The sequence below is a fragment of the Drosophila simulans genome, chromosome 3L (genome assembly GCF_016746395.2).
Source record: "Drosophila simulans strain w501 chromosome 3L, Prin_Dsim_3.1, whole genome shotgun sequence".
NCBI lineage: Eukaryota > Metazoa > Arthropoda > Insecta > Diptera > Drosophilidae > Drosophila > Drosophila simulans.
In genome coordinates this window covers 15950426-15963744 of record NC_052522.2, presented here as the reverse complement: position 1 = coordinate 15963744, position 13319 = coordinate 15950426, and the positions used below count along the sequence as shown (strand labels likewise).

At 40.2% G+C, this 13319-nt stretch overlaps 1 protein-coding gene and 1 non-coding gene across 3 annotated transcripts in view; one reads left to right on the top strand and one right to left on the bottom strand.

Annotated features, from left to right (window-relative positions):
• Nucleotides 1–1491: 1491 nt before the first annotated feature.
• On the bottom strand, nt 1492–1564 carry Trnam-cau. Its single transcript has one exon. It is a non-coding gene; the product is annotated as a tRNA-Met (tRNA).
• A 3830-nt stretch (nt 1565–5394) lies between these two features.
• The window catches only part of LOC27207496 (mucin-19), an 81011-nt gene continuing 73086 nt past the window's right edge, over nt 5395–13319 (top strand). The window contains exons 1-2 of one of the 2 annotated variants that reach the window (XM_039294155.2): nt 5395–6343; nt 9034–10369. In XM_039294155.2, the coding sequence (XP_039150089.1) occupies nt 9292–10344 (1053 nt within the window). In that variant the 5' untranslated portion in view covers nt 5395–6343; nt 9034–9291 and the 3' untranslated portion in view covers nt 10345–10369. Of the gene's footprint in view, nt 6344–9033; nt 10370–13319 lie in introns of those variants that run through there. The other variant, XM_016183177.3, reaches the window with a different exon arrangement.

Genomic DNA, 13319 nt, shown 5'->3' with positions numbered 1-13319 from the left:
CGGCGGGTTCATAAAAATCCTTTTTATGACCGAATTGGGGGTATCAAGCGATTTTATTTCATTCCTCCCGTCTATTTTTGGTCATGATTTTTATTCATTGGCACTCAAAGCACTTGAGAAAATATCTATCTGTATTGAAAAGTTATTAAAATCGAAATAACTAATAAATTTTAAGTGTCATGGGAATTCAATGATGAAATTATTAGATATTTCTGTAAGGTAATTATTATTAGATAATTTATGCATTATTCTTTTATTAATACAAACGGATATGCATTTCGTATAAATTTAATTTAGTGCAAGATGCAACTATTCGATTTCTTCAAATGCCGGAAGTTTATTCTTGTAGTGCATCAGCGAAGACAGGAAAACGTTCATTGAATTTTGTCCTTCGCTGCGCTGCCAAAGGACAAATGCACAATAAAGCGAGATACATTGAACGGGGAGTTCGCAAGGAGCAAATAAGGAGCAAACAAGGAGTAGTGTGGAGCTTAGTTGGGGCTCCGTTCGCCCGCACAAACACCAACAATTTGATATGCCTGACGCTTCCTGGCTCGTCTGGAGTAAGTTTTCCAGTTTCATTGCACTCGTCGCACAGTCGAGTCGAGTCGAGTGCAATGTCATCCTGGCACATCCTGGCGCCCATCCACCACGCACCGCCCATCGCCCAGCTGGCGGCGCCACTCCTCCTGGAGAATCCAGCCAGGAGTCAACTTGTCAGCCAACTACAATTTACGAGCATTTCACTTCGTTTGCTTCGATTTTCATTGCATACTTTTTGGGGCGGCAAATGAAGAGAGAGAGCCGAGTTGAGCTTTCCCTCGACTTTCCTTCGTGTCTGAGAGTCCTTGGAAATTGCATTTCATTTCCCGCTGGATTTGGCTTAAGTCTTAAAGTGTTCCCCCATGAATTTCAGTTAACTTCCCTGCTAAATCGAGTGACTCCAACTTTTCTCTGCGGTCTTCAACACTGTTATTTTTGCTAGTTAACTTAATTGCAGTTACTGTCCTGGTTGTTGTTGTTGTTGCCGTCGTGTTGTTGTTGTTGTTGGTTTTGTTTTCAGATTTATGCATAATGTGACTAACGTCATAATCTTCATAATGATGTTAGCCAAGTTTTTGCCCGTTGCCCTCATTGCGGTTTTTATAAATGTGGTATTTCTGCGGTTTGCAGATTTAATGAGGGGAAAACATAATAGTTGTGGTAGTAAGCAGACCCCGTGCTGCCCTTTAAATAATAATGATGATGACTGTTCAGACGACTACTAAAATAAAAGAATTATATATCATATAAAAATGTCCCCGTTTTGACAAAAAACAGCTCCCCGCTGTTTGCACATTTAATCTTAAAGTCATCTAAAAGTTTCATTTGAAGATTTAATAACAAGCGAACTTAAGATGACACGTATGTACTTAATATAAATTAAAATCCGGTCAATTATATATGTACATATTTTTTTCTAAGACAGGTAAAAACAACAAAAAACGTACATGCCCCGGGTGAGGCTCGAACTCACGACCTTAAGATTATGAGACTTACGCGCTGCCAACTGCGCCACCGAGGCAATTGATGATGTTAGTTTTTAAGTATGCAATATAAGGTACTTGGATCTTCGAACGAGGATCTAGTTTTGAAAGTTAAGTAAAGTACCCTGCATTTGAGCTGCAGATCGCGTATCGATTGTAGATTAAGCACAGGGTGTTTTATGCAAAACAGCTGCCTGTTGCAAACGAACCACAGCCACCGCAGCTAGAACAACAATTGCACTCATAAAGTGGCAGGCGCCCTGTTGTCGTTGTTGCTGCTGTTGTTGTTGTTGAGTGTAATTTTTGTGTACGCGCTCCGCTTCGCAAGTTGCAACCACAATTTAATTAAGCCAACAGCAACCGCCCAGGAAGGCGGTGGGGCGAGGTGCGGAGGGGGGCGTGCCTGATGGACGCCGGCCTGGTAGATTGGACAACATTAGCATTGGAAACATTGTTGTTGATGTCAGGGCAATGTGTTTACTTTCTAGCACAGTGCACTTAAAAAAAAATTTACCAACAATCGCGACTTTATTCAATTCCAAATAGACGTTTCTACAAATTTTCGTCAGTCTGCAGTTTCGAAATATAGGAAAACTGTAAAAATTGGTATTAAATAATAAATATTTATTATATTTATATATATTTTATACCATTTTCTTTGGATCCATTACAGCCTGCCTTTAAGCTCTTTTGTCACGAGACAGGGCATCGCCATAATTTTTCTAAGTGTATGCCTTGTCCAGAAGTGACCAACTCCAGACCAGGCTATCACTTTAATAGACACGTTCTCATGTGGCCACCACTTCCTCCTGTTACCACCCCTGCCCACCACTGGCTTCACCCCTTTTATGGAAAGCCACTCGGCGGCGCCTCCTCGAGTGACCGCAAACGGAAAATGTGGAAAATGACTTGTCGTTGCCTTCCTTTCGTTGTTGCTGCGGCTTGTTCTGGCTGCCAGCGGTTTCCCCCCCTTTCCTAACTATTATTTACCCATTACCATCTCTTTTTTCTGTGGCTTTCCAGCTGGTTGTTGTAATAATTTGATTAAATTGAACGCTTTAAGTGATTTGCATTTTAAATTTCAATCAATATGACGTGACTTCCAGTCGTGGCTGCAACAGCGGGACAGGATGCAACTACCGTCAGAGCGAGACAACAAGTGGGAGACGGGGTGAGAAACAGAGGGGCAGAAAGAGAGAGCGCTAAGAAGAGGCAGAGGAAGTCTCTGTCTGGTCAACTGGCGCCAGGATAGCGCTCTAATGATGTACAACCATCAACGGATTCTGTTTTTCTCAGGTTCGTGAATCTCTTCTTCGGTATTTTGCTTTATACGGTTTTTTCCATGGAAAACCACCAACTATTTGGAAAAAAGTTTAGGAAAAGTTGCGACCAAAGTCAGGGTCAGTTTAAAAAAGTTAAAACTACACAACTGAAAACGCTGTTAAGCTGGAAGTCACTGCTGAAAATAAATAAAATTAATATATAATATAAAATACAGGCAAGAAAATATACTTAAATTTCTACTAATCTAAGAGAACTTATCTTGAAGATAAAACTTAGAAAAAAAATTAAATTAAATATTAATCTGATATTTAAAACAAACTTTCATCACTCAGACATCATACCCTAATGTTCACTCCCTGAAAATTAAAAAGTAACCTCCTTATCCAGTTTTCAATGAAAGAAATCACAATGCATTATAATTGCTGCAAATCAACTTCACATTTGTTTTCCCCTTCCACACATGCATTACGTATACGCACCGTTGTGCATCTGAAAAAAGGAATCACTTTTCTTTAAGCACTTATCGAGCAATAATAATTGCCAGACAAGTGCAATGAATGCCACCAACTCCTTCGCCAAAATATCGCCGGGCTGAACAATAACAACACCATCAAATTACTGGCAATGCAACCAGAGATCCTTGGCAGTCGAGATATTCTGCTCCTTTAGTTTTAGTTTCGCTGATTGCGTTTTCCACGTCAACGTGGATGTGGATATTGTTGGTGCGCTGCGCTGTTGCATAAAGTGCAGTTCTTTATTGTAATTATGTATTATTGTTGTTAGGAGGCTGGATGTACATAGTTGGTTCTGCCGATGCACTAGGAAAAATATTTTCAATCTTTAATAAGAGATTATATATCTGAAAAGATGAGCTCAGATTAACATTTTCTAAGGAAATCATAATGTTTCGTTGATATTTCGTTTAGCCTTTAGTTCAAACAATTTATTCTAGTATTCGTCACATTTTTCGAAGCTATCTAACCATTTTTTTCAGTGTTCTTCCGTCGGCATCAGCAAGTTTGCTTAGTTTTCGCTCTTGGTTTACTTTTTTGTGTGGCCCGGCATTGTTCTTAGCCAGCCAACGTCGCCGTCTGGCTGTTTCCTGCGCTGCATCTTGCAGTGGCAACTTCCTGATTTTCCCCGACCACGCCCCCTTTGCCAGCACCGCCCGCTGTGCATTATATTTGCCGAAATGCAAAGTCTAAGGACTTTCGTCTGAGTGGATTTTTTTGCCTGGCAGCTCCTTCCACGATTCCATCATCATCATCATCATCACAAGCAGAAGCAGCAGTAGCAGCAGGAATGGCAGTTTCCTCTTCCCCCTTCTTTTTTTTTTTTTTGTTTTCTAATTCATGCAATTTTCACATTGCAAAATTTCTTTTTTTGGGCCAGGCGTTACTTTTGTGCGGTTGTGCAAGTGGAAGATTTTCAGCGGTTGCTGCTAGCTCATTGTTCTTTTCGTGGGGAGCTCGGCATAGACAGCCAGGGGGAGGGCGAGAGGATCGGCTGGGGCTGGGGGCGAATGAGTCAGATGGGTCTGAAAATAGCCCAAGAATCCCCACACATGGACTCCCATTCGGCGACCCTATCCGCGAGAACAGAGAATTATGCTTCACTCCACTCCCTTCGCATCTTTTGTGGTATTTATGTTGCCGGCTTTTGTTTTTATGGAAGATATTGCAGGTTATAGTAGGAATTGTAATCAATTAATTATATATATGCTATATCAATTCAAAAAATCCAATCTGTTCATTTTTTTGAATTAAAAGTTGTTACTAAACTAAATCTTAAACAAAACACAAGAGGCCATAAACGAAATATGAAAATCCTGCTGTCTAAAAAAAGGAACTGATTCTATTACACTATAAATTATATATATTAAAGCGCTTTTACATAATATGCTATTTTAGGTTCAGACTTAAAGAATCATTTTTAACCAAAATTCGTTCAAAACACGCAAAAAATTTATATAAAAGAGATTGTGCAAAAAGGTTTCGGTGAATGTGGTACAAAATTGATACCAACTTTCAATATCTTAACATCTTTTTATATACTATAGTATAATATTTTGTATATTTGTACATTTGATTGCATATAGAGCATTTAAAAATCGGTTTTATGTCATTAAGTAAGTTGTTTTGGTTGTCGCCCTGTTGGCCACCTCTGCTCCCCAGCCTCCTCCACTTATTTGTGCAACAATTCTGCAACATTCTTATTCTCTACTTGAATAAAAATGATGTTGCTTGTGTCTGCGCCGTTCATGCCACTCTGCCCCACCGTTAGAGGGTATTTTTGGACCAGGTTGTTGTTCTTGTCGCCGATTCGCGTCTCTCCCGATGATAGCGAAATAATGAGCAGGGCCAGACATTTGGACAGACGGGCAGACAGACGGAGACGGCGGCAGGGAGACAGTTGCCGATCCTCGGAGAGGAAAACATTGCAATGCACTGAGCCAATAAATGTGTCAATCAAAAATTGTATTATTTTTTAATAAAAACATCTAGTATAATGACCTTTAAATAGAAAATGGTAAGTGTAAAAGCTTTGCAAAACTATGTTCTTCTTCGCTAATATGTAGTATTTCAACAGCTTTTTTTTCAAGTGCAGCCCTTCACAGTTTGTAAATTGTAGAGTGGAGACTTAAGAGTGGAGAGGAAAATCGTGGGGAGCAGTGGCAGCACTTTTCACGCTTGATTTTCCTGCGCCCGTTGTTGCAAAAACAGATGAAGAAAATGCTTTTCAATTTATTTTTAAGTACAAAAATAATTTTGCTACTTTCTAGTTTTTTGTTTTCCATTCGGCTTTTCGAGCAACAACAACGTGAGCGGTATAAATAAAAGGCACGCCTGTCGCCGCGTCGGAGTCCCAGCCCGACCAGCCCAGCCCCCTTCTATATTCCCGGCCGATGCAGGGACATATATCGTCTATATAGACGCCGTGGCCCGAGTGTGCGAAATGTGTGAAATATTGGAGACAAACGGGCAGTTTTTATGTTAGCTGCGAAAAAAATCGCATTTAGTTCAGTGCGGCGCAGGTTGGCGGCTAGATCGGATCGGTGAAAGCTATATGGCCATATGGTATCGGGAATAACGGGCATATAAGTGTGTTATCTCAACAATATCATTATCGAAACTCACAAGCAAGTGATTGCAATTTTTTTCACTTTTTTTGCAACATTAAAGTACGAAAAAGCGACAAATCCATACAAATTGATCTTCAATAATTGTTGAAATCGAAAGAAAGAGATGCGAGAGTGCGAGAGAGGCAGAGAAAGTGCAGTGTGAAAGGGAGAGAGCAATCGCAAATACTTGGTTGTCATGTGCGAAATTCCTGGATTAGCGTGCTCGATATTTGCGGCGTGACACGGGTTCGAAAGTCGTGCGTGATACAAAAAAAAAAAAAAAAAACTCGTGTCGTGATCGGGGGATTTCGAGGGGCGTTTCCTTCTCCTCGGCGCTGGGAAAAACTTTTCCTGGGCCGGAATTCTTCGAATTTACGTTTGCTCAATGTCAAATCGAGCGTTCGACCTTCTGGTATGTACGAGTGCGAAGCTACTCGCTTATCTGGCAAATGCCAATGCACGCTTTTTGCTCGTTTTGTTTTTTATATCGATAACAGCCGGCTTTTCTCGATTACTCGCGAATTCTTGGGCTTTCCCCCAAAACCCCCCCACCCAGTTTCGAAATGCTCGATATGTTGCAAATTGAAAATAAAAGCCTTCGATTTTGTTTTTGCCGGCACCGAAATAAACTTAAGAATGTGGCGTTTTGTTTAAAAATAAACTGGAATGTGTTTGATTTAGATAAAAATGCTTATGCTCTGGGGATTTTTCTTTTTTTTTTTGTTGTTTCGGCTTATTGATATGGTTATTTATATGGTTTTTGTCGTTTAATAGTGATTTGCATGGTAGTTTTTTTTTAATGAAGTTTATCGACAGCATTGGAAATCACATGCCTAATTTCTATGAAGGCATTTTGAAGGTCACAGTATTGAAATCTTATATTTAAACGCAAGGCTTTTTAAATGTAAATAGTTATAACTCAAAGAAGCATAAAAAAATAGTTTTTTTAGACCTGGTTATATTTTAGCACTAAAAGTATGAAAAGTACTTGATTAATATAATTTTTTGAATCCTTCTCATTTAATTTATTGCTTTGAGAAGCCCAAAAGAAAAGATTTATTTTCACGATGGAGACACTTTATTTTTACTGCCACATTCCAGCGACTGCGTTTACTTTGTATGGTAATTTCTTTTCATAAAGTTCCGCACTTATACCTTTCATTCCCATCGCATTCAGTGCAGCTGGTGCCACAAAAAAAAGGTCCAAATAAACCCGGTCTCAAAATGATCTTGACTCACGCGAGACTTTTGTTTGGGATCTGCATTTGGATGGCAGAAAGCACTTGTCAGCACTTTATGGCCACATTTCTCGGCCCGTTTTTGTTTTGCATTCTGCATTTCGGATTTGGTCCTCTTTATTTTGCTGTTTTTTATTAATTATGACTCCGAGCCGGAGCGGAGATCGTGTTTTTATGGCAAACATAAATTTCGACTTAAGGTCCGGTGCCCAAGCGAAGTGAGGGGCGCAAAATGAAGAGGCAATCAAATAAATTGCTGCGGCTCAAGAGGGCTCCAAAAAGGGGGAAACAGTAGCGATCCCCCAACCCACCGTCCCTGTCCGTCTGCCTGTCCCCCTTCTACCCCCCTCTATTCATCCTGTCTGGGGGCAACAAAAACAGATCAAACACAAACACTACAGCAAAGGTTGTTTGGCTGTTAATGATTATGGTCGTGGTCGTGATCATGAGGAGGATATAGCAGGATGATGACGATCGCCTCCGACACTTGAAAGGAATTTCAATAAAGCGAATAAAAATAAGCGAACAACGGACGAACAACAGAATCAGACGCACATCGTCATGTGGATGAGGCTGATGCTGAAGTTGTTGATGTTGATGAGGATGATTCGTCTCCACAATGCGATCCATCTTAATGCCTTCGTTGTTTTGTGGCATCAATCTGTCTGTGACGCACTGGGGTGCAACATTGTTGCACTATCAAAAGCATACAAAGGGGTATTATTAACGTTAAGGTTTCGTGGCTGATGGGACAATAAAACCTTTTTTTGTGAACATGCAACCAAGTCATTGGATTAGCTGCTTTTGTTAACTATACAAATTAAATTAATGGCTAAAAAAATTAATGTTTTTTAAGTTTTTTTTTAATTTATTATATTTACTTTGCATTTTTTTGGCCCATTTTTTGCTTTAATAAGTTGAGGAAAACGATAAGGATTTCCACCCTCCCATTATTTGTGTTCCTGTTGATCTGCTTTAAATATAGAAGTCGACGACGACGATGCTGATGATGATGATGATAATAAAAACGAAGTCGCAAAGAAGTGCAACATAAATTTCTGCAAAATATTACGCATACGCAACGTGCAACAACAACAATGCCGCAGCATCTGAACATACATATATTATTGTTGTTCGTGTTGCAGTTTTTGGGGTTATTTATGCCCACAGGGCGATGCTCAGACACTGTCCCCTCTTCTTGTCGACCCCCTTTCCCCCCTTTCACCGATTCGCCCCGCCCATGAGTCACTATGTATTTTCGTCGGGGGTTCGGGGGGAATCATTGTGGGATGGTGGATACTTTGCAACAGACTCTGGGACAGACTGGCACAAAACAAAAGCAAATGCAGCTAGTAAACGCGACAACAGGGAAAGAAAATAAGAAAACACAAGAGCCAAGTAGGCGACCACACAGCATAAGCACACTGCAAGAAAAGCGATGCACTTTCATGCACTAAAACAACGTTATAAGATTAAATTAATGCTTTATAAGAGGTTAATATTCATTCAATAAATACAATTTAACACAATAAATATATGGGCTTTCATGGTATATTCATAGATTGGTTTAAGGGAGAATTTTTTATAAACAATAATAACCAAAGATTAATTAAATTTAATTAACATATTTAACTTGAAATTAATAGATTTGTTATGATAATTAGTACTGATCATTTAGTTAAAAATCAGATTGCTTAATTAATAAAATATATGAAGTACACTAAAAAGTGACGTTAGGACCTCATTAAAAAATATTATTTTACTCCTTTATACGCTGTCTTAAATGTCTATTACATTTTATATATCTACCTTTCATGCTTATGTTCTCTTTAAAATAAATTATTATTTTCTCTTACACTTGCAGTTATAATCACGGCACATTGATCGGGTATTTGCACCGCAATTGACCATGCGATTTGGGGCATTTCCGGAGGAAAGCACGGCGTAAACAATCCGATCGCCGGCGGCGGACGACGCTGTGGCCCCCACGCATGCAGCCAGTGGCGCCGCGGGGGCCCGCTGCACATTGTGGTGGTGGTGGTGCACAGTGGTTCTGGTTGCGATCAGCCTGACGACGCTCCTCCGGCCGGGCTCAGTTTCAGCCTCAGCCCTCGCGGTGCCAATGCCAATGCCGGGATCGGGGATTCCCCGTTCCAGACACGCCCTGCAGCAGGATCACCAGGTATCCGCCACGCCGACGTGGTGGTCGCTCATCGAGATACTTAGCCGAACTGAGCGCGCTGAGCGGCCAAGTAGAAGCGTTGGCGGCAAGTGTTTGAAATGCCAGAGCAGCGATTCGATCAGCAGTTCAATATCGAATGCAACTGGAAGCGGCGGCGAAAGTGTGAGTTCGAGTTCTGTGCCAAGTGCGCCGGCGCAGAGTGCTGTATATAGTGGTAGTGCAATTTTGTGCAGTGTAAATAGTGCAAATAATACGCGTAAGTTAAATTTAATTCTGAGCAAGTCGCAGCAAAAGCGAGGGGAGCGCTTCGCTGTTGGCACAAATTTGCAAAATAAATTACCAGCATCGAGTGCGGATTGCCACTTAAGTCCAAGTGCCGAGACAAATATTCGTACCACAACCGCGGCCGATTCACCGCGATCCCCGTCCTGTCCGCCGTGTTCATATAGTCATCTTCATCTTCATCGTCACTGGCATCGGCATCGCCATCGTCCTCGTCATAGCCAGCACCGTCAACGTCATTATCGTCATCGTGGTTGTCGTTGTCGTTCTCGCGACGCGTCGCAGTCTGCATCCGCATCGCCCGCGTCTATGCTCTTGCCATATCAAATTAATCAACGTGCTACATTGTTGCAGCAATCTGCAACAGCAGCAACAACATCAACTACATTGCCACATGTGCCCGGGGCAGCGGCAGCAACAGCAGCAACAACAGCAAACGTATCTCTGCGTGCCGTGCCTCGTATTTTTAAACGCAAACGTGATACGGTCCAAACAGCGACCACTGCATCACCTTTGACCCCGCAGCAACATCCAACAGTCGCAGCAGCAACATCAGCCACATCCACAACAACCACGCGCAGATCGCGACTCGAATTCATACTGTACACGGAAGTCTACCAAGTCGACGAGGATTCGGTTTCCACCAGCGATTTCCATCCGAAGTCGAACGTGGGCAGCGACGAACCCTTCTGGCAGAATTACGGTAAGTGATTAATAAACTATATAAACATTATTAAATCTTAACATTAAATTTGATAAATCATTACAATTTGGAAAGATATTTGGCATTGGGAGTACTTTTAATATGCTGAAATATGCTTCACATATATGCTTCACCTATTATACCTATTTACTTGGGTTTTTCTAATAAGACAAGGGAAGTTTTATGATGGTTTTGAAAAATTAACAAATATAACGATGTTCTATCATGTCCTATTTGTTATAAAAACATATATTTCATCATTTTATTGCCATTACTTTTAATAAGAAAGCTTTTTATAAAAACATATATGTACTTAACCTATTCAATGACATTAAATATAACTCCGTAGTTCGTTTACCTGTCAAAAACAACATCCGAATGCGACAAATGTTTAAAAATAAACGAAGCATAGCAATGCCAAAAAAACATACTCCACTTGCATGTCACATTTGTTAAAAGAAGAGTGGGGAAAGAATAAACAAAAGGAACGGGAATAAGCAACAAATCGCAGCAACAATTGCCCTGAAATGTTCCAGTACCAGACATCGTATCTGAACAATTTTATGCCTTATGCGATATGGCATTTGTCGTCAGAAAATAAAAATTTGGGTGGCGAAAGGGGGGTTTGGCGTTGGGGGGGATGGGGATATATGGATATGATGTGGGATTTTTAACACAGCTGGCTGGTTAACATAATTTTCGTGGGCATCTCTCTTTTTTTGTTGTTGTTCTTGTTCTGCAATTCAAGGGAATATAAAGCGAAAAACGACGTTAAAAACAACAGACAGGCAGAGGGAGTGGGACGGGGAGAGAGCGAAAGAGACAGTTGGAGATTATGGAGAAGAAGAAATGAGAATGCAGCTGTCGAGGGATATTTGCTATCTAGTAATTATGATAATAATATCATTGAATAATTTCTAATAAAAATATAAATAATATAAAAGACAAAATTGGTAATAATAATTTTTGGTTTGAAGCCTGTTATAGCTATAAATTTATTAATGATCCTAGGGTTTTATAAAATATTTTAAAATACAAACTTCCTATTTTAATATAGCTTGTTTTTTTTTCTTTTCAAAATAGGCACTTATTCAAGAATTGAGATTTCCATTTTCAAAGTGTAGGCATTCTAAAAATGGCATACGGTTTTATAATATTTAATTACCCATATACCCCTTGATTTTATTCGATCCACTCATAAAAAAACAAAAAGTTGGCAAAAAAAAAAAGGAAGGCGACAGAAATCAACTTTTTCCAACGAATAAATTTCGAGTTTTCGATAGTCTCGGTCTGCCACAGACCGTGGTCGTGCTCTCCGTCGACGTTGTTGTTATTGTTGTCGTTGTACTCGTCCAGACGGCAAGATCTGGCCACCGGGGGGCGGTAAGGAGGCGTGGCAGGCGGGAGGAGCGGCGGCGGGTCGTTACCGAGGGAACTGGGGCCATTCGTGGGCTCCAACAGCGTCAGACTGTCTGGTATGCCACTTTGCCAGTGCAGCCAGCTCTGTCTCTCTGTCTCTGTCTGCCATACTGCCCGTCTCTCTCTGCGGACGTCGCGCCGTCTCTGTCTGTTTTGCGGTTGCTGCCTTTGCCACATGTGGCGTTGTCGAAAGATAGTTGTAGTTATGTGTACACTTTACAAAATACTATTTCTTTCTTAATATTTATATGAGACAAGCTGTTTGAGCAAAGTGCATTTATTATCGTATTAATATTATTAAATATCGTGTTGAAAAAAGGGTTTAAATTTATTTTACAGCTATGTAGCAGGGGCTAGAAAGTTTTAAAATAAGTTAATAATGTATCAATAAGCATTGCATATCTTTTCGGGCAGTAAAAACATTGCAATTGTTATAAAAACAAAAAGTTCGAATGAATTAAAACCAACTAAAAACATTATATTCTTTTTTTAAGATCGAATAAATATAATTTAAACATTTACAATCTTTAAAATCAGTAAACTTTCAACTGTCTAAGGATTTGCCAGATAACCAAACTATTAAAACATATTATTATGATAGTTTCAATGAAATATCTTACTGCAATGTTTTTCGCTCTGTGTAGCCAATAGTTTTGGTGTCAGCTGTCTGCCGTCTACCTCTTGCGCCTCTGTGTAGGCGTCATCATCATCATCATCATCATTGGTCGTAATGACCATCGGTTTCATCATGGCGCTTGGTTTGGCCAATGCATAAAATTATACAGAGACATGACATGGTTTTGAATAATTAAACACAACGACGACATCGACATCAAGTCGGACTAAATGGCTGCCAGTCCGAAAACCAGATGAAGGGGGAAAGCCCCCAGACAGACAGGAATGCAATGTCCTCGACTAACTGCCAAATCACTGGCCGGGAATCTCACCATTTCCATTTCCACGCTCCAGTCTCCAGTCTTCTCGACTCGAGTTAAACTAATTAAGCTGGTTAATTCACTAAAGCGAATTACAGTTGCCAGTTGGCAAAGTAGGTTGTCACAAAAGTAGGAAAATGTCTCGCTTGCTGCAAGTCGGGGATTTCCATGAGAAAATTATGGAAATGTATGTCATAAATTGATTAGTATTAGTATTGATTTTCGAAGGACAGCTTGAAGGGTTTCGGAGTTAAAAGCTAGGCTTATGGCTTATTATATTATTATTATGACTTCAATAACTTCCTCCTCAAATAATGTTATCTTTTCAAAAATTATTCAAACTATTTATTCAAATCGGATTCAAATCTCTGTGGCCAGTTGGCACATTTTTTAAAGCAAGCTTAAACTCAGAAACAATCCAAAACTAATCTCAGCTGCAGACATGTGGCATATTTTAGAAACCCAAGAAAATGACTTAAGAACAAAGCTGACAAGAAACAAAAGGCCAGCATAAAGAATGGAAAGATGGCTCAAACGACAACGTTGACAGACAATATTGACAGCCGAGAATGGTTCGCGCAGTTTGGCAATGTTTGCCCAATATCTCGGATGTGGACGTAGACATGGTT